This window comes from Contarinia nasturtii, unplaced genomic scaffold (assembly GCF_009176525.2).
Source record: "Contarinia nasturtii isolate CC-2019 unplaced genomic scaffold, AAFC_CNas_1.1 Cnas_scaffold_695, whole genome shotgun sequence".
NCBI classification, from domain to species: Eukaryota; Metazoa; Arthropoda; class Insecta; order Diptera; family Cecidomyiidae; genus Contarinia; species Contarinia nasturtii.
In genome coordinates, this window is record NW_022198046.1 from 8,758,189 (window position 1) to 8,779,624 (window position 21,436).

At 34.3% G+C, this 21,436-nt stretch overlaps 2 protein-coding genes across 3 annotated transcripts; one reads left to right on the forward strand and one right to left on the reverse strand.

The window, feature by feature from the left end:
* Nucleotides 1-2,122: 2,122 nt before the first annotated feature.
* On the forward strand, nt 2,123-5,052 carry LOC116340997. 2 transcript variants are annotated; one of them, XM_031767808.1, is made up of 8 exons: nt 2,124-2,661; nt 2,869-3,018; nt 3,091-3,254; nt 3,329-3,434; nt 3,559-3,749; nt 3,903-4,104; nt 4,174-4,341; nt 4,408-5,052. In XM_031767808.1, exons 1-8 carry the CDS (start codon nt 2,397-2,399, stop codon nt 5,028-5,030), a joined length of 1,869 nt encoding a protein of 622 aa, XP_031623668.1. In that variant the 5' UTR covers nt 2,124-2,396; the 3' UTR covers nt 5,031-5,052. The 2 variants fall into 2 exon arrangements, with proteins under 2 accessions (XP_031623667.1, XP_031623668.1); XM_031767807.1 differs by having other exon boundaries at nt 2,123-2,661; nt 3,903-4,341.
* LOC116340611 (fibrous sheath-interacting protein 2) lies at nt 4,480-6,250 on the reverse strand. Its single transcript, XM_031767196.1, has 4 exons — nt 5,649-6,250; nt 5,373-5,580; nt 5,103-5,294; nt 4,480-5,015 (listed from the first exon to the last, which is right to left on the reverse strand). Exons 1-3 carry the CDS (start codon nt 6,248-6,250, stop codon nt 5,247-5,249), a joined length of 858 nt encoding a protein of 285 aa, XP_031623056.1. The 3' UTR covers nt 4,480-5,015; nt 5,103-5,246.
* Between the last annotated feature and the right edge of the window lie 15,186 nt (nt 6,251-21,436).

Genomic DNA, 21,436 nt, shown 5'->3' on the forward strand with positions numbered 1-21,436 from the left:
AAAAAAACCTTTGCGTTTGCTTGAGCATTTGATTTAGGCAATTTCGTCGTTAATCAAATAATCAGAAAAAAAACAGATTACGACTTAATTGAACGTGAATGGAGGGGAGCTGAGAAAAAGTCTGGCAATGCCGACAATTGTACAACCGAACGAGTCTAGTGGTAATGGTAATTTGTTTTGCTTTGTCTGCGTCTTTGGCTTTGACCGTGGGGCTAAATAAATGTTTGAGCATTTTCTCTATTTACATTTCTGTAGCAGTCGATCGCTTCGGGCCAAAAACAAAATGACAAACACGATAAATCTTGAGTAACGGTTCAATAGCAAGCGTTTGACTTAATTAGATATAAAACATCATAAGTGGACAGTTGTTACATTGAGAAATTGCTCCATTTCACGAAATCTTATCTTATAGTTAGAATTTTCCATTTCGTTTCAAAAAAGTGAAATCCCGCTAAAAAAAAACAGAGTTTGAATGACGCAAAAAAATACCAATAAATTGAAGTCAATAGAATTTGAAACGAAATAAATCATTGCTTATTAGTACTTTCCATAAAAACACGCCATAACATCACTGGATCATAAAAGCAATGCGCTAATTGAATGAAATATGTTAAATGTTAATGTAACCATTGTTAACTGGTCGACGTTGTTAGTATCAATTTGCTGTTTCACTTGCCACAATGACGATAAACGTTTGATGAAAGAAAAACGAACTGCTTTCTTGCCTAACAAACAGACTTCTAGGCAATTTATTTACTGCCGCATGAACCGTGTAATCGTTTGGCGACAAAAGCATCATTTTTATATGAGCATTCCTCTCAGCTGAATGACCTACTCTTCAGAATGTCGCACCGTCGTGTGTGCGTGTGAGCGAAACGCACGCATATAAACTGACCCAAATATTGTCAAGCGACCGGCTACAACTTTCTTAGCATCACAAACAAAACATAACCCGAACGGCTCGAAATCATGTGGTCGGCTACTATTGCACTTATGTTTATTCCTATGTCTTCTTTTCTTCTTATCCAGTTTTCGTATTGCAGCTGTGTATGAGTGTGGCTTGTTAATAGCAAATTGAATGACCAACCGATGATCATTTGCATATGGCTTACTTAACAAAAAGCATATTGAACATTATCGATTCTATTGACAATGGCGTTGTATATGTCGCTCGTCTTGGCATTTTTTTTTTCAATCATGCCGTTACGGTATTGAACTTGTGACGATAAAGAAAGTGTTTTAAATCTTAGACGTAAATGGGAGATAAACGAGAAATTTTATCGCCTTCCAACAACAAATCGTGCATTTTCTTTCTATCGTTTAAAACAAAACAAAAAAACGGTAATTGTCCATTCAAAGAGTAGCATCGCGGTTTTTCTTAAAACGATGCCTAATTAATGAGCTATTATTTGGAAGCATAAAGTCTCTTTGTGCGCACAAAATTTTATGATTATTAGCATGCTGATCGGTTTAGAAGATACAGAAAAAGTAACGTCCCATCCACGATGATGACGAAAACAACGAAGACGACAACGATAAAGACGGCATCAGTCTTGACTTTGTGCTTATGCTTTTAACTTTGTGGACAATGATTTAGTAAAAGTAAATAAAAGAGAAAAAGAAATGGTATGCTGAGGAGAGGGAATAATTGACACACAATCGCATTCGCATATCATCTTCTGATGGCTCTCTCCCTCTCACTCTCTCTCTATCTCAATCTTTCTCCATATGAGTTGCTCTGAGCACGTATGTTTTTATATTGATAGAGAGATAATCTCGACGACCGCATGGATTTCGCATCTTTCCTCGTGCCATCTCATTCACAACACACTGTTCTTCTTCACATTTTGTTCGATTTAGGCAACGAGAAATTGAGCCACTGTCCAACGAGCTGAATGAATTTTCATCGATTAGTGTTTTAGCATGCGTGTAAATAATCAGATGTGATTTCAGTGACGGGCAATTCGAAATCAACGTTCTTGTTCAAATTTGTTTTTTCACATTTTAAATGCGATAAATTCGAGAGCCAACAAAATGTGGAAAGTTAAATTATTGAAATAAAAATCATAAATTCAATTTTTATGATTTTTTGTTTGTGTACTATTTAAATTGGATCTACTGTGTGAAATTCGTTGTGTATTCAAACAACAATAATGTGCATTGTGTTATTATTTTTATTATTGCTGTTACCCGCATAGCGCACATCAAAAAAAAAGTCTAACGAATCAATCGAATTGTATCAATAGTAAATAATTTAATGAATGAAATGCGTGCGAACATTCACGAAACCAGAAATAATAGAAAGAAGCGAAAAACCGAGAGTTTGTTCATTAAAACAACATTGTGAATATTGAAAACGAAAATCACATCAAGTGAACAGTAGCATAACATTGAAAATGAAAATGGGTTATTGTGCCAAAGTTAGAATTTATAGTCATATTTATTGTGTCATTGTTGTCGCGTTATTTCTAAGTAAACAAGTATGTGATGTGCATGGTGCATCAAAAGGTAGTTCTTGGCCAAGTATGAAGACGTACGACATTTGGGGTTCGCCTCAGAATAAAGCGATTCAACATAGCGGCAGTGGCAGTACAATGACTGCTTCAAATGATCTTGAGATACAAGACTACCGCCACAAAACCAGTTTTCGAAATGAGAAAGGTATGGAACAAACAAGAAACTGTGTTAATTCTATATGTTATGTTGGTTATAATATGTATTCATCGGTGCTGATTAAGCAGAAAAACGAAAGAAAAAAAAATAAGAATTGTTAATCGTTGCGATGTGATTTCATTCAGAATGTGATGAGATTTAAATGACCTGCTCTTCTTTACTTTCGAAATGATTGTGTACGATTTATTATTGCAGTGTTGAGCTTCTTTGCGCAGCCAAGTGAAGATGAATGCAAATCAGAGGATGGCTTACGATCCGGTGTGTGTATGAATAAGTATGATTGCCATCAAAAAGGCGGCACAGCAAAAGGACAGTGTGCACTCGGTTTCGGTGCTTGTTGTGTTTGTAAGTTTTCTATATAAAGAAAGTGCATTTGATGATGATTAATGATTGATGGTTTGCTTTCATTTGTCACAGTTACGGCAACGTGTGATCAAGAAATTAAGAACAACATCACATACTTCATATCGCCTAACTTTCCGGCGCTCATGTCAACCAACATAAAAACATGCAAACTCAAAATAAAAATGATGTCCAGTGATATAAGCCAGTTGAGATTCGATTTTCATCATTTTTCCATAGTAAATATTTGCCCTTTGAATCTCAAATGTGCGGAAACAAACAATCAATAAATCTATTCGTGTAAACATTTTAGGGTCAACCGAATCGACAAACCGGAAATTGTGACGGAGATATTTTTTCACTATTTGGCGGAAGTTCCGGCATGTTCAAACTCTGCGGATATAATAACGGACAACACAGTGCGTTGACCATTCTTCTTTTTTTGTTGACTTCATCTTTTCTTTTCCGAGAACAAAAGATTATGCGAAAATGTTGTTCCCCTTGTTGCATTTTATAATTTGATTTGATTTTTATTGCAAATAGTTTATTATGATGTTCCAAATCGAAAGGCACGTGATGGAAAAACGCCGGCAGATATTGATCTCGTTATGAATTTTACGAGTTCGTTTGCAACGGCCAGATTTTGGGAAGTTCGCGTATCACAAATTCCATTCAGTCAAAGAGCTCCCGCCGGTTGTTTGCAATATTTCTTCGGTGCTGACGGAATTATACAGGTATTAAATTAAAATTCAAAGCTGAAAGCAAATATTTTCGCTTTGTTTACAAATATTATATGTTTGTTTTAACTATTTTTCTGTTTGTTTGGTATTTATTTACTTATTTCGTCTTTTTTTATTTTTTTGTAATATTTTTTTTTTCTACTTAAGACATTTAATTTTGCGGAAAATGGGCGGCATCTGTCAAATCAAAAGTACAAAGCATGTATACGTCAAGAATCAAAAATGTGTTCAATCGCCTATGAGCCATGCAATGAGCAATCGTTCCGTATCGGCCCGAATCGACCCAGAGAATATCCAAATCCATTAGCCTCCCCTTACTCCAGTTATAATGGTGCCTTTCCATATCAGAGTAATCCATATCAGAGTAATCCATATCCAATTAATCCGTTTCAAACTAACCCATATTATCCAAATCCAGCTCTAAATGGTAACCCAATAATTGGACCCAATGGCATGTTGATACCAAATCCTTACGGATCTAATGGAATTTTACCACCAAATAGAATTGTTTACGATGCCAACGGGCAACCGGCTGTACTTTCACCAAATGGCGTACTTACACCGCTTAACCCAAACGCCTTAACAGGTAAAACAATGAAAAGCGACATTGATTTGAACACACAATAAAATGGATTTTTGTTTCTAATTATAGCACAAATGAGTGGAATACCTTTGACGGTGTCTACTAATGGAGCTGATGGAGTGGTTACACAAGCCGATCCCGCACAAGATCCATCAATGTTAAATTCGCTCAATGGTACCAGTCCAGACGTTGGAAATTCAACGGAGTCAATGACAAACGCAACAACAACAACAACCACATCAACAACGCCAATTCCACAAGACGATGTTGAAGGATCGGGTGATGACGGTGATGATAATAACCCTGATGATCGAGATGACTTAACATCGCTATTTTCAATTGGATCATTTATAACTAGAGCCGCTTTATTCAGACGTTCAATTCGATCAGTCCAACCGGCTCCAATTCATAACGAACGAAAAGCCCGACAATTTTATTCAACATGTAACGATCGCATCACGTTACCGTGTATCGTTGAAGATTTTATATCGGTTGGCTCAGGTTCGCTGCCAACGTGTTCGCCTGTTCATTGTGGTAATTCGTTGTGTCCAGGAAATGTTTCGCCTTGTCGTGTCGAATCGACTGTTACACCATTTGGAATCGGCATTCACTTTGGCGACGGATTGAATAAGGGATTTGCCGAAGAAAATATTGGTGCTTGTATAAGATACAAACAACTGAATTGTATATAAAAAAGAATTGAAGAAAAAAAAAACATTGTAAATAAAAAAGAGTTAAATTTTAATTTAGGCAATAAATTGTACTTTTTCATGATTTTCTATAATTTTTAACTTTTTTCTCATGTCTTAAAAGCAATAGCTATGCACTTTCTTTGTCAACTTTTGTTTAATTTATCTCTTTGTTTGGTTCCTTTCGAACATCTTCTGCGAAGTCTCATAAATTTTTGCTCATTGCATATATCTCTCTCGGATTTTTTCAACTTGCTGTTTGTGTTTCTATTTTTTGGTCAGAAGAGAAGACAAAACACAAACATTTTTTAAACTTGAAAATATAATTGAGTGAGTTGTTTTTACGAGTATGTTTTTCCGCTGTTCTTCTTGGTACGCTTGATAAAGAGCAATGCTCTTCTTTTGAGCCTCATCCCTGAGAATCCAATGTTTTTTAAACTTTTCAATTTTTCCAATGTACTTATTAATAATGTTTTCATCTTGTAACTGTTTCCTTCGCTCTTCCGCTTGTTTTAGTTTCGTTTCCCATTTTTGTTTTGCTTCGATATTTTTCCTAATCACAAAATAGACTAAAGCTAAAACAAAAAAACTATAAAATTAAGTTTATTTCAATCATATTACCCGCGTTCTTTTTCGAGTATCCCTTGCTTGTTGATATTAAATTTTTCTTCTTTGCTTCGATTGTTCTGCTTATATTTCTCTCGTTTTTCTTCTTTAATTTTTTCAGCTCGTTTATTGTGCTTTGATTGTAAATTAGCAATTTTCTTGGATATCTCCATTGCACGTAAACGTTCTAGGTAATGAATGTATTCAACGAATTCTTTTGTTGAACATAATGCATCGTTTTCTTGCGTAACCAAGCCAAGTTTTTCCAATCGTTTTCTTACTGGCGCTGAATTGAAATACCTCTCCAGCGCTGGATCGTGCAATCGATGATAATCTACGAAAAATCGTGTTTGCTTCATATGTGGATCGTTCAGGTGAAATCCATTTCGATGTTGCTTAAAAAGCGATTTTCCAATCTTGTTTGGTAAGAGTGGAGGTTTATATGGCGACGAAAAAATCATACACCACGGAAGAATCGAAGGATCACATGTTGGTATGTCAACACCATCGATTGTTACAACTAAATTTGTGCGGTTTTCAAAGCGAAGGTAATTTTTAACCGCATTAAAATTAAGTGATAGTATATCGAAACGCGAATAACTCTCATTTTTACTCATTTTTACTGAATTTTATATGACACTACTTTTCTTATTTTGACTCAAAATGACAATGAAATTCATATCAATATTCAAAGAATATTCGATTGTTTGGATAAATCAGAGACGTGATATTTTTGGGAGAACTGTGCGATATTTATCTTATTGTTTCATTGTTAGCCTGAAGATGAGCACACGGTTTCTCGAAAACGTTTGCGTAATGCAAATAATTGCTAATAAAGCATAAATTTTTTTACATCAGAATAAGAAGATATGTCGTCAGCGTTCGGTAATTCAAAGAATACTCGATTGTTTGGGAAAAACATATTTTTGACATTTACAGAGAAATTGCAAGCTGTGATGACTGATTGAAAATATGTTTTGAATGAAATCCTTTTAATCACCTATTCTGTATTTTTTCCTAAAATCATTGAACCGTAAACAGATATGCTATTGATTTTTCATTAAATGGTTCCCTTTAATTAGATATGACTTGTGTATAATTGTATCAACGTTACCATCAGCACCATCGTTGCGAATGACATCGACAAAAACCGTTTATTGTCAAAAACACTGATGTGTCAATATCAAATTCCATCCAATGTACAGCGTACAGCACTACAGTACACTTTTTTAAAAAAAACTTCGTAAACATTTTTTTCATCGCAACTCATTCCAGAGGCAACGATTTATACTGACACTGACTGAATTATGGCGATTTTTTGTTGGTGCAACACAACAGAGACATGATATTTTTGGGCGAACAGTGCGACATTTTCGTCATGTTCGATTTAATGCCAATACATGTGGCTCTAATAAAACATTCTTTGAAAATTGATGCCACTTTTTTCACAGTAATTTTCAAACACCGAACTCTCCTCATCAAAGAAGCATGTGGAAAATTTATCACACTATTATACAGTTCCATGACCTTTTCTACTGCATCATTTGAACATTTTTTGAGATAGTAAAAAAATTGATACGTGATTTAGTCACGGCCATGTTTGCAAAGAGGACTTTTCTTCTTCTTTTTTTTACATTTCCATGTTTTCTTGCTTTTTTTCCAAATGGTTTGTTTAGTAAATTGTTAATGAGTCGTGTTCATTGAAGCGAAAACGGTGAATATTCAATTTTTTTCCCGTCGTGTGGAAACGTTGTTTTTGAAATCATTTACATTTTCATTTAATGCAATATCTTATGAATCATTCAAATGCGATGATTGACATTTAATTACAAGGACTTTTCTGGTGGTTGGTATTCGTCTTTTTTTGTTACTTACCCCTTTTCGAAGATGTTGTTCAAGTTGATTTTTTTTAACCACAAAGTCGTTGGATACAATAATTTAATATATGTCTTTTTTTTGTGGTTCTTGATAAAAAGTAAAATTTGGATGAAAATAAATCATTTTTGGTAAGGCGATAAGGAATTTCATTCACGCACAAAACAGAAATAATAAATGATATTTACGATGCGTTGGCAGTGGTCCGTTGTTTTGCTCGTTGTGCAATTTGAATTGTTAAACGAAATCTAATAATTCATAATTCATGTAAATGAAAAACAAAACCAGCCAACAAGAAAAATGAAAATCGTCATCGGGCGGGCGACTGGTTGGTGGTCTTCTCTAAATGGTTTTTAGCGAGTGTGTGTATGAATGGTAAAATGGTTTGTTGTATTCGAGTATTCATATCACGATGGTAATCTCTCTTTTTGTTTGTAACAAAACCGTCCAAAAATGGCCAAATAAAAATCTATTTTCTTTTTCCAAATGGTCGACGAAAAGAAATCAAATAGAAAAAAAACACATCATCAAAAATATGAGTCAGATAACGTAAATATAATAAATAATATAGGAACGATTTTGTTCCCCTCCGGCACACGGCTTGCAGATACCTTGTGTGATGGGATTGCATGCGAATATATCGACTGAAGATAATTTATTCTTCTTTCATGAAGGCACAGCAGCTCGTCATCTCAGATCACAAGTCATTTATAAAACTGAATGAATGTCTAACATTTATCATCGGTTGCATGGCCAAACTTATATATATGCGGTATCGAAATCGTTTGCATCGAATTTTCCACTTAATCCAAAGTTATCGCCCGATTAATTCAATTTCGGACAATCGTTTACCAGCACCGAGAAATAGACAAACAAAAAAATGAAATCGGTAATCTTTCATATTCAGTCATCTTTTAAGCTGAATTAAACGAGTGAATTGATAAAAAAAAAACCTCATTTGAAATGCAAGGGTAATTCGCAGATTGGCAAACCGCAATTTATTTATATATACGAATTCTGTCAAAAAATGCGATTTTGCCAACAAAAATTTTTTTCTCGCTTCGTACATTCTTGTTCATGTGTATTGCCTTCAAAGTTGCAGTCGATTTATTGTCGAATGTACGGGGTAGTATGCGAGAAATTCAGAGCAAACATCGATTGCTCAAATCATTGTACACTTGAATCAAATGCCGAAAGCCATTACCACCAACCGAACAAAAAACAACAACCATGAATATCCTTCCGATACACTTTTGAGCGGTGACTCCGTTCGGCCATACATGTGCGTCGAGTACAAGTGATGCAAACAATGCCAATTTATTCGAATCGGATTATGCATATTCGAGCTCAGCCGTACACACACATAGCATACGCACATGCATGTATATTTTGGCACGCTGGACGTTGCCGGTGCAAAACCATCGCATCATTGCACAAGCCTCATGGATTTATTTTTATAGTCGTTTTATCAGAAATTTATGTGATCAACTATAAAGATAGATAAATAAATTTCACCCGAAAAAAAAATCAGTGGCACTGGTCTGGCCTGTTAAATTTCAAATGTGAGGAAAGAGTGAGAAAAAAGAACGACGCGCGCGACCATCGCTTACAAATTGTCTCATGAGCTATGGTGAACGATTATGCAATTTTATTGTGTTTTACCGACGTTCAACGCAAAGGATTATTGCATTGCAGGCAAAAGCGCGTTGTTTTGTGTTAATTGCCAATCGTTTTATTTATGTACCGATTTATATATTTTCTTTTTTATTTCAACTGGATCCATCCATGGCATTTAACTCTTTTTATTATCAAGCATTTATTTTATCCTCGGGCCGATTTACAGCAATAATTTTTCGGCTGGATTTCGATAAAGCTAACGACATTTACACGAGAAAAAAATATATATATGCCTGTGGTTTGGCATTTTGCAAAATGAATTAGAAACTTTTTCAATGCAAATCCAAAAAGGACCCCAAGTTCTATTTTTACGGCATCGAAAAAAAAATGAGAGAGAGTTGAAAACGAATGAACCCAACACATAAATTAGTTTCAAGTTTTCTCCTTGGACATTATGTAAGAATCATCGAGAATACGAAACTAAAAGGTTAAAATTTATGTAAACGATGAGTATCCATCGAGAGAGAATATTAAATTATCATCAGTAATGACCGGTGTTGGTGCTGTGGAAAATTAAAATTTCATCGTAAATCGTTTAGGTTGAATCAAATGTGAATGTGTGTTGTTTTCGTACAACATTCGGTCAGTTCAAATGCTCATTAGGCGAGAGAACGGATATGTGACGGTCGTTGTGTGTCGTTTGGTATTTAATGAAACATGCAATGATAATCAGTTTTAGTTTACCTGCATCGTTTTCGAAAAAGATACAACGCAATTATTGCTGCAGAAGAAAATTTTCGTCGATGGAGAAAATCTCCGGAACTGAAATTGTATATATATTTTTGTTGTCCATAGGACATGCACGCAATCACCAAACGTATTTCCTACATGCATTTTCACAACAACCGGGAGAGAGCGAGAAAGAGATAGAGAAATTAAATATAATATACGATGACAGTGGCTTCCGTATGCCAAAATATTGCCGTTGAATCTGCACTTCTCCGAAAACACCAATTTCACTTGTGTTCATGTATCGCTTAATCGTTTCATTTTGCCATTTAAATTAAGAGAGGCGAAATAACACATTGCCCATCTATTTTTGGAATGAGTGTGAGATATTTTCCATTTCACCGCTTTGAAACACAGGAAACTGTATGAGTCTCTCCCGCATATAAGTGGCATGATGACAAAAAAAAGAGCAGCCGACACACAGGAAACCTCTGGTCATTTCAGATTTTGCTCGTTTTTGGTCAAATTTAATAAAATTTATGGTGCGGTAAATATTAATTTTCTGGTTTAAAATTTCATATATCTCTCTTTTGAAAATAGAATTTCATGAAATATATTTCATTTTCTTTTTTGTGCGTATTTCGCTCAACCGAGTGGTAATAATATTATAACAGCTTTTGGAGTGTTGGCCAAAATTATGTAACACTGTGGGTCAGTTATCACTTGTGCCTTGAAATAGCAACTAATTGCTAATTGTGTCGCAGATTATGTGGTCATTCAACTGAGTTTTATTTCGAAGGCGAAACGAAATAGAAACAAAAATACTTGAACTTGACTTATTTTATCGGCATTTTTCCAGTTCGAATCGAATACAAGATTTCGCTTACATTGAAATCCATTTACGAGAGTTCAAGTGCGACAAAATTCCATGGCAAACCATCAAATGGTACGAGAAACATCATGAGCATCGGTTGTTGTCGGAAAATCGATGTCGAAATTAGATCAACCTAATAAAACTATTCATTCAAGTGTAATCAACATTTCTAACCCAAGACCAATAACAACGAGATCATTTACGTGTAACGATAAATTTTTGTGTCATCCATTCATTTTGATAGTGTTATAATCTTTGGAGCGTTATCTTTTACATTTCGTTGACTCGGGAATTACGGACACAAAAGTACCTGATGCTATTGCAAAAAATGGTATACCGTATACAATTAAATTGTACGAAAATGTGCATGAGATGTTGTGCCCGCTTCAACTTAAGCGATTGTCAACATCGTTTCAACGCTCATCGTTCGAAATGTGAAAGCACCAGTAGTTCTCGTAGTAATCGTTGTTGTATGCTTCGTCCGAGTATTGTTATTGTATTTAATGTAAACGAAGTGTGATACATGACAAACAAACAACGATAGGTGCGCTCATAATGTCCGTGTAAATTTGAATGGTAGCAGAATGAAGCACAAAAATGACACAAGCTTCGCTTGCACAAAAGTGTGTATCATAAACGGCTGTAAACTGCTAATAAAAACGAGACAACTGAGGTTTTATCGACAATAGACATTGTGTGTGTGTGTACATCGCATTCGTCGACTATCCGATGCTCACAGTGTGTTTGCCTTCGTTTGGATAAATTTACCATTTTCTAGCCAAAAATCCACCATTCAATCCGCATTCATGGTGCCACATACGTGTAAGTGTCTGTGGCCCTTCTCTTATGTATGCATACATAACAACGTTCAAAGGCAACTATTTTATGCTGAACAATGTAATGGCACATAAAGGAATTCAATTTCATATAACAGGCCATTTCTTAACGACTCCTTTGTTGCTCGTTATCGTCGAATGAAAAGCTATTTGTAAATACACGCATATTGCACCAGTCATACAATACACATTCATTTTGTATGGTTAAGCAAAAATGAAATGGCAAATCGAATGGGTAGGTGATAAGGTGGTGGACTTTTGCTTTTTTCATCTTAAACAAGTCATTTGTCGATCTTCGCAGTTTATGGAGATGAAAAAAATCACCTTTAAATATAAAATATGGTTTATTTTTCTAACGAAACCCCTTTTATTGCAATAAAAATTTAATCAACTCAATATTTCATGGAAATTCTTCACATTTTTTAGCTGGGGTTGTCGATCATATTTTTACATACATTATGACAACGAATCAAAATATTTTCCAATTAGCGATTGCATCTTCCTCTTAAATTTTATGCATAACAAAGGCTATAGAGAAGTACTTCTCCAGATTGTAATTTTTTAATTGTAGTATACTATTCGTTTGTTTGCCGCATAAGATAATATGAAAGTGTCTCGCAATTCTGTACTGTTATTCAGCCTCTTGAAATCTCATTTTAAGCGCTTGTGTTGTTGTTCAAGTTCAATGGCAATGGTATAAATACAAAGTGACACTTCAATTTCTTGGCGGTGACAAATTATAAAGTATCAAGCATAATAATTTGTATCCTCTTAATCGGAATTACTTTAAAATTAAACGAGAGAAGATAAGTGACATTGCCGACACCTTAACTATACAGTGAATCTGTTGTTCATAAACGAAACGAAACAAAATCACAAACAGAAAATGCAAATTTTATTCAAATTAACTCATGAAGATTTCCATATTATGTGCTTCAGTGCGTTGCTTCTGTTTTCCTTGCTTTGGTTCGGATTTCATAAGGATTTTATTTCAGTGGAAAATGTATAGCGTTTTGAATGGTGCGATACAGCCGGATGCGAACGTATTGGTATAAGATTTAAAGGAAGATGAGTTTCAACTTGAAAAGCTGTCATTTTTCACACTTCATTGCCAAACAACGCATTTACTCAAGTCTTACACAAGAAATATTTGTAAAAGAAAACCAAATATTCCGTTGTTAAAGGGTTGAGACCCTTGAAAACATTGAATTTCTCAGTGCTCATGTGATATTTCTTTGAAAGTTGATAGGTTCATTTTAGTAGAAATGTTAAGATTTTATGTTACTTTGAATTCCATGTGCGCATTAATTAATGTTATTCAGATAAAGCGAACATATTTAATTCAACATTTGCTCCGAAGCATACTTTATGGACGAGCATCTAATCTAATTGTGCTCAGAAGACACAAAAATTGTTAAGTCTACATTTTTGTCCATTTTGATACATCATTTTCTAAAAAGCATTGTTCATTTTCTATTTCAAACACATTTCGATACATGAAAAATTAATGCCGTTAGCTGACGTTGAAACATTGTTTGTCATGTCATGAACATGCATAAAAGCAGTGAATTCCATCGAAAATTGAATATAAATTTTAAACGAAGTGCTTGGTTTTTATTTCACTCTGAACGACGATTTCTATTTTTCAAATAATGAAAAGGCCATTTATGATGACATAATTTTTTGGGACAATTTTTTAAAAGCATTCCATTCCTTATGCGGCTACAGGACATATCTTCCCCGGTTACAATTTCCCCAAATTTCGGTCATAATTTCCCAAATTTTTAAAAAAATGTCTGGGGTAATTATATCCATTCAGTTTTGGATATAAATTCTCCATCAGTTTGGTAATATTTTCCCCGGGAAATTACGTCCAAATCGAATTGGAAATAGTCTCCCTGGGTTTTTGGCCACAATTTCCCGAAAATAAAATATTTTTCTTGGGGAAAATATGACCAAATTTTAAGAGGAATTATTTTCTTCAATATTTCGGTCATAAATTCTCCATTAGATTTGTATGGGGGAAATTGTAACCGGGGAAAATATGACCGGTCACCCCTTATGCGACCATTCCTTATGCGAGCGAAAACTGTGTCTGAAACCATTTTAAAAATCAATGAACCGTCTAAAAAATTGTTTGTATTTGGCTTAGCTATGGTTCTGATGTGAGACAAATCTAAATATAAAGCACGTTCTTTTATTAAATAGGACAGAATGGAAAAACAAACCCAAATCGAGTGGCAAAGGACAGGAAAAAAAATTGCACCACATAATTCATTTATCTTATCGCCTTAATTAATGCTAACTTTGTGGAAAGTGAAATGAATTATGTTCATTGGTCGCGTGCGTGATTCTTTTGTTTAACGATCTAACGGCTAATAAGCTGTAATAAGCGCAACAGTTTTTCCCACAAATAAAACGGCTTTAGATTTTGTCCTTTTAAATGCGGATTTTTTTTTCATAGTTACTTGTACATTTGTAGCGGGAAAAAATGTGGAACGAAACGTAAAATTAAGTGCCGGAAACAATACCATCTTGGGATGTTAATCAAGAGAAAGAAAAATTCAGCTAAAAAAAAGACGAAAAAAAAATCACCCTCAATTTTATTCAACAAAGATATCCACGAATTTTAATTTGCCGCGAAAACCATCGGGTCTGATGTCGTTTGGAATTTTAATACTAATTGCTTTTTAATATTGCCTGAGAGCATCGTTCGCCGAGGATAAGAGACACCGAATAAAAAATTAAGAAGTATTTATGGTTATTTTTTTCCGTGATTTGGTGCATGGAGCTCAGCAGTTATTTAATAGCTGTGATTTAACGAGAAAAAAAAAACGGTGATTTTTTCTTTAGAAGAAATAATAAGGTGCGAAAAATGAGAAAAATTGGTGCAGCTATCGAAATTCAATAAAACACCAACATATGTTCGATTTGAAATATCGTCAAAGGCGAAGATGACTTTCGTTTCGATATGTGGGTAAGAAAAAACGGGGCATTTCACGGGAGACTCCCGTTGTTTTTATGAGCATCGTTGGTTGGCATTGGCTATGGCTTTGCTCACTTTGAAGGAATTTAACATCATAATAAACTTGAAGTATTGGCTGTTTAACTTAATCTTATTGCTTAGCAGTTGCTGCTCCAATAACACAGTCTCCGGCACCAGTTCGTATGTTGAATGAATAGGCTATAGAATCCAAACGGCAACCAGTTCACATCGGCATGAAAGTAAAACGTCTTCAGCGACCCTCCGTCTTTTTGCATCATGGAAAATTTAAAAGAAGAATCTTTTTTTTTGCTGTTCACATCACATTGAAAAGCGTTTTTGGTAACACTTGGCGTTTACGAAGTGGAGATTGTTCAGGGTGCTGTATTTATTTAACGTGCAAAATCCAAAATCCAAATGCCATAAAGTAAATAAAAATAAATGTTTGACATGACATACGACGATTTCTCACTCTCTCCGTATCATTTTTTGCTCGTCTACAATATTTTCGATGTTATTGCATTTGGTTGAAATGTACCGTGAATTGGAATGTGTTATACACACAACGGTCCATAAATACACATAACCGTCAACATTACACAGTTATTTACGTCTGATGACGACTGAGTATTCCGAGTGAGTACACAGTTTTACCATGATTGTATTGTTGAATTGTGAATTAACACACATGATATCCTTGTTTTTATTCACTCTGTCTTTTGGCGAAATCATCGTAAGTTATGAGTATGATTTAGCTGCTTTCGTAAATGAACTTTTCTTTTCCGAATAGAATTCCGAAGCAAGTATTACGGAGAAAGAAATTAAAACCAATACATACGTTTACTTTTCGAATGTTTATCGCAGAAGTAGATATTTCGTTCAATAGAGCAGCGCCAATTACGTGACCGACGATCATTAGCGTTCGACGTGCCACGAATTTACATTCATTATCCGTAATTGATTCCATTAATTTTCCGAAGAATTGATGTCTTTGTTTGTTTCAATTGAAGAAGGAACATGTTTTGAGTGAAAATTGCGTGCTAAGCTGATATAGTGAATGCTTTTCTTTCCAGAAAATTAAGATAAAGAAAACAATCAATTTACCAGTGATATTATGTCCAATACTAGTGTTCAAACAACAATGCTCCTTTATTAAATGGTATCTTTTTCAGTCCACATATTTGTTTCCATTAATTTCATATATTTTTCGTTGTCATTGTCAGTTAAACATACAGGTTAAAAGCAAAAAATGTGGACATATTTTTGCAGGAAAAATATCTTCAAATATTATATTTTGAAAAAATCCGTTTTTGTACATAACGAATGATGCGCAAATAAAGACATTTAATGTTTCTTTGTTCATTTCGAAAATACAAAAGAAAAAAATGGTTTCGTTTAGGATTGTTCTTGCAGTAACCGTGGAAATAAAGACTAAGAATAATCACATGTCGAATACAATTTTCTCTTTTTCTTTTCCTGTGAAAATGCGGAAAAAATAGCAAGTTTTTCTGCTGCTTTCATTGAGATTTCACCCCTCGTTTCTCACGCAAAAGTGATAAATCAATCGTTTAAACGTCAGAGCAAATATCGAACAACAATAAATTGTGTGATTGTTCTTGAAACCGTCACACTTGTGCTTAGAAACACTTAAAGCATCGATTTCTGTCAATACAGTCGGCAAACAGCGATTATTCACCACACACAAACACTCATACGGTGATCGAACATAGAAACGAATACAATCAAATGTAATGGAAACAAATAGAAGGCGTCGAACATATTTATTTGATTTGTTGCATTTATTTCTCGATTTTATTTGCAAACTTTTGTGTCGGATAAAAGACGAAGGTGAAAATTGAAAGAAAACACAAATTACGTACTTATGTTACGGTATACTCGGAAATTGATGAGTTTCTTCAAAAGTTTTGTTTCTAACAATGATTTTTCACTCTTTGTTAAAAGCCATCGTTTCAGAAGTCAAATTTCAATATACACATAAAAGATGTGCGAGACGGAACATTTCCCATTTTTCTCAACCGAATGGTTGAAAAAAACAAAGAATTCAAAACAAAATAATCAGATATGCCATAAATAATACGAAATGCCATTTACACAAGTTTCAGACGTGTGTGTGTGTGTGTTGAAAAAGTTCTTATCATGTGAACTTGTTTTGCATTCGTGTCATATGCACGAAGGGAGCGCTCATTTCGTTATGCTTTCAAATTGGGCATTCAAAATGCAACTGTTACAAAACTGATAAAACATTCAAACTATAAATTTAATCAAAATGCAAATTAAAACGTTTTGGAATAACAGTTTTTCCACTTCTTAAATTAGCATTAATGCATTAATAACAGCGATTTAAAAGAAAAAACAGAAACGTTAGAACTTGTTTTAAAAAATTATAATTTATTGTCTGTTCGTTACAGTTGCAAACATTTCCAGCCAGTATAATTCGAGTAAAAAAAGAGAATTCTGTTTCACTGCATACCAAGAAAAAAGCGTCTTTCGTCTGGAGAATCTGATGCTGTGTATGCTGTTGAGTGTTGACCAGTGTGTCTTTGTAGTGCGACGCTCTGAATACTGGGATGTGCTTTACTTTGGCAACGTTAAGTGAAGCAAAACCATTCAAGAGACTGGGAATTTTACTGATAAGAGCAGCCGAAGGCGTGGTTTACATTCAATGGGAAAATGTGTTTTGATTGCGCACAAAAGCTTTTTTGATACATTTTCTCCGTTTCGCTTTTTCGCTTCAGCAACACTCTGGGATGGGCTTTTGCTCTTATTAAATTTATATTCACATTCGTACACACCAAAAAAAAGCAACAAAGAGAAAAGCTTGCAAATTGTCAACGCGCACACGAATTCCAAATGTTTCAAACATTCACTATTTTGATTTATTCACACGAAACCCAGACGAAATAAAAAGAGTTACAACTGTGTATGACCTTTGATTAATTAATAGTGTTATTTTTCACATTTTTTGCATGATGATTTCATTTCAGTCATATAGATTCAACAACTGTTTTATATCACAATTTTTTTCTCTCGACAAATAAACTTCACACAATACGTGTGATTTATATGCTGAAACACAACACGATGCAATGAATTTTGATTTACAAATTCCAGAGTGATTTTCAAAAACGTGTGAAGTATACTGTAAATCATGTCCTTCATACTGAAAGAGAGAAAAAAATGAAAGAGATTTGATTTCACTCATAGAAATATTCATTTGAATAACAGATATAATCCCATTTCATGTGACCTGATAGTAAATTTAAACGCATTTTCAGTTGAAATAGATTTTTTTTATTATTAGATTCAACTCGCGTAATGAAATGAGTGAACATCTACCTCATTTTGGTTTAAAATTAAAAAAATGCGATAAAATAAATCTGCAGCACTTCAATCAATCTATTGTCAAGAAAAAATCTGGTTTTGATTGTAGAATTTATTGTATAAAAAATCGATGTGTCACTTGCAAAATCTCGCATTTCTAATGCCATCAAAAAAATATTAATATCTAAAGTGACGTTTTGAATCTCGGCTTCAGTATTTGGCATTAAGAACAATGGTCAGAGAGGCTAAAAAAAACGTGAGCAGAAATGTGAAGGGGTTGACATGGATGGTTTTTGTGTCGTGTTGAGCGATTAATATTATGGAGCAAGTGCTCGTATTTAATATAAATGACATTTAGCTGCGTGTAATTAATGATGTTCAATTTAAATTTTGCATCATTTTTTGTTGTTTGTCTCTACCCTGTGTGTTGTTAGATTTGGTTTGGTGCCTTTTTTGTTTGTGCATAAACATATATTATTGGGGTTTGCGAGAAAATCTCGTCGATGTCATCAAAGTAGCATGAGATGCAAAAATATAAGCGGTCGCTTAATTGTTTTGAATAGGTGCCGCCGTATATGTAAATCAATAGACGACCGTGTGCATGTAGGGATAAGGATGAATTGCCGTTGTATAAATAAAAAGCGAATAAATGAAAATTGCCTGGTAAAATATACAATTAATACCAAAAATTCGCTTTATATGACACTGAATGGGCTGTGTACCCGCAATCAAAATAGACAACATTCTATTTAGCCCATCGTAGTCTTGGATAAAATATATCCGTATCTGTGCTGTGTTATTATTATTTTCATATGAATTGAAAAACCCCTTCAAATCAAATTTAATACAATTCACATGATTAATGGTTCAGCATTTTGAGCTTATTACGCACATTACGTTTCATTGGGCTATGAGCCGCATAAATTTCTGTACTTTAATCATCGGCCAGTAGACAAATGTACGACACCAAGCCCGTTCGAAAATTCAATGTGCTCTTGAGCAAATATTGTAATTTTTCGTCGGTAAATTGTGCGTTGAAACACTGACATGCTAACATCGAACCAGCACATTTTTTCTTCAAATCGATGCTGTACGCTGTTCAGCAGGATACCCATGAAAGTGTGGGTAATTACATCGCTAAACGACGATTATAAACGATTAAATTAAATTGAATCATCATTTTTCGTTTACCTCAAACTTTAACTTATGCGGCGAATGACATGAACCATTTGCATGCGTGTGTCATCTTTCAACCCCTAAAATAATTCACCCAAAGCCAAATCAGCGGCTTTTAACAACAAGTCGTTTTGAAATGCGCAATTTTAACATAAACTGACATTTTTACATTTCCAATGGGCATTTTTCTATAAATAAAACGTTTTTAGCCATCGAAATACACAATTTCAATAACCTTGAAGCTTGAACATACGATTCTTTTGTGGCAATTTGTAATATATTATTTTATCAACTTCTTTTTGTTCGCGAAAGATGAATTTCTACTGGCGTTTCGAATGCAAGTCAAGCAAAATGATAAAGTGGCTATAATAAAAAGGCAAAACGATAATAAAACCGGTACAGAAAATAACGATTTCATTTGTGCGGAAATATAATTTAATAGAGTTTTATTCTTCGTTTATGTTCTGAATTTATGGCGAATTTACTGAAATCAAAAAAATAAATAAATAAAAACTTAATAAACTGCCTAGCAATCTAATGTGCACTGCTACCATGCAGAAAATATCTGGAAATACTTCTTCAATAGACGAAATTATGAACCCGTTTGTAATTCATGCAGCACTGAAATAGGCCATAAAAGAAACTTACACAAGCACCACATACTACCGAACGATTTATGTCCCGACCAAAGTAGAGAGAACACAAATCGAGAAAGAAGCGACGATAGTCACACTTCTACGCATCAGTTACCACGATGGATGTGTTTGTTTATGTTCTTGTTTTGGTTGTTGCTGCACTGTTTTTGTTGTTGTTGCTGTTGGTCTTCAGTTGTTATATTTATTAGTTCGGCAAACGAAATATTGTTGTTATTTCAAACAGCTGTTAACATGACAAACGGCCATCGCATATTTTACTTTTTATGTTCATAAAGCATAATCCTTTTGTGCGCCCAACCATTCCAATTTCGATTCGCATTCGTATCTTGGATGCATGTGTTTCATGTGTGCGGTTCTGGGCACATCCTGCAAAACCATGTTGCCTGTGCTTTTGATAGTGATTTAGGAAGTATTATAAATAATAAATTAATTATGAATTAGTGCGGTGGTGGTGGATGGCAATTTAAGCAATTTGTTCACAGCGAAAATTTTGAAAATCGCTTCAAAGCTTCGAATGAGAACAAATGGACTAGGAAAGTCGAGCGATGCCTTTTATCTCAATTTTCTCTGTTATCACCTTAAAAATAGAACTTTTATAGTAAGAATCACAAGTGTATTCGAATGATACTAAAGCAAAAATGATGTAAAAACAATTTTTTCCATCTCATTTGTCGTCATTTATCGAATGAAAAAAAAGCGCGAATTGAGAAAAAACTCGTCGAAAACGTGCGTTATTTACAGAAAAACTTGAAACTTTGTAATGTCACGTTTATATTCCGTCTCGTCCTGTTACGTAACACTTGTCTCAAACACGCACCGATACTGCACTCACAAAAAAACCATCACTTTTTTTCATCCAATTTCATAACGTTAAACTCTTTTGTTGTGAAAGCGAACGTTTTTTTTTTGAATATTTTTTCTTCTCTTTGGCAAATGGTGTATTGTTTGTTTTGTTTTTATAAAGACATTTAGATTATCGCAAACAACTAGATAACGACCATAAAATGAGCTGTTTGTATACACTTTTATTCTTTTAATAAAATAAGATTACATGAGCCATGATATGCGACGGAACGAGAAACGAAGCTCAGAAAAATATCAAGTCAAGACTCTCCCCATTATCCAGAAAAATTCATTCCTCTTCATTACACCCAAGCATTTTTATAGCTAAGCGGGTGATGTGCGGTGGCATTGTGTATGTGCAATGGAATCACCATCGTCTGTATCGTTGTGGTGTGCTATTCGAATTAACGACACAACAGTCTTATGGTTTGTTTGTGTAGAAGATACTTTTTTTACGATACGACTAAATACATAATAATAGAGCTGGCGAAAAGAAGATGTTTACAACAGAGGGGGTAACAACAGCGATTACAAAAGTTGCGATGTCTTCGTGAAGACACCAAATCAACAATCACAACCACAAACAGGCTAATAATGCTGGAGACAAATGCCGGGGCAAATCGCTTTACAATTTTCACAAAAATTCAAAAGAAACGAGATTTCTAATCATGGCCCGCACATTTTTTAACGTGTCATCGATTTATTTTCTTTTGAACTCAAGAGAAAAATCGATAAAAAATCCAATGGAAAATTGCCCGTGAATCAAAAAGAAAAAAGAACCCTCACTCTTACCACCCAAACTATAAGCGGTTTTATTTGATTAAATTAGTTTTTACCATGCATTCATAGGCCATATTCAAGACGATAAATTC

Bases quoted from the DNA above. Each gene is read 5' to 3' on its own strand.
- LOC116340997 (XM_031767807.1), top strand. From the start codon at position 2,397: ATGAAAATGGGTTATTGTGCCAAAGTTAGAATTTATAGTCATATTTAT. The intron at 3,255-3,328 runs GTAAATATTTGC...TAAACATTTTAG, and splicing joins ATTTTCATCATTTTTCCATA to GGTCAACCGAATCGACAAAC. The intron at 4,342-4,407 runs GTAAAACAATGA...TTCTAATTATAG, and splicing joins TAACCCAAACGCCTTAACAG to CACAAATGAGTGGAATACCT.
- LOC116340611 (XM_031767196.1), bottom strand. From the start codon at position 6,250: ATGAGTAAAAATGAGAGTTATTCGCGTTTCGATATACTATCACTTAAT. The intron at 5,581-5,648 runs GTAATATGATTG...TTTTGTGATTAG, and splicing joins ATACTCGAAAAAGAACGCGG to GAAAAATATCGAAGCAAAAC. The intron at 5,295-5,372 runs GTAAAAACAACT...ACCAAAAAATAG, and splicing joins AACAGCGGAAAAACATACTC to AAACACAAACAGCAAGTTGA.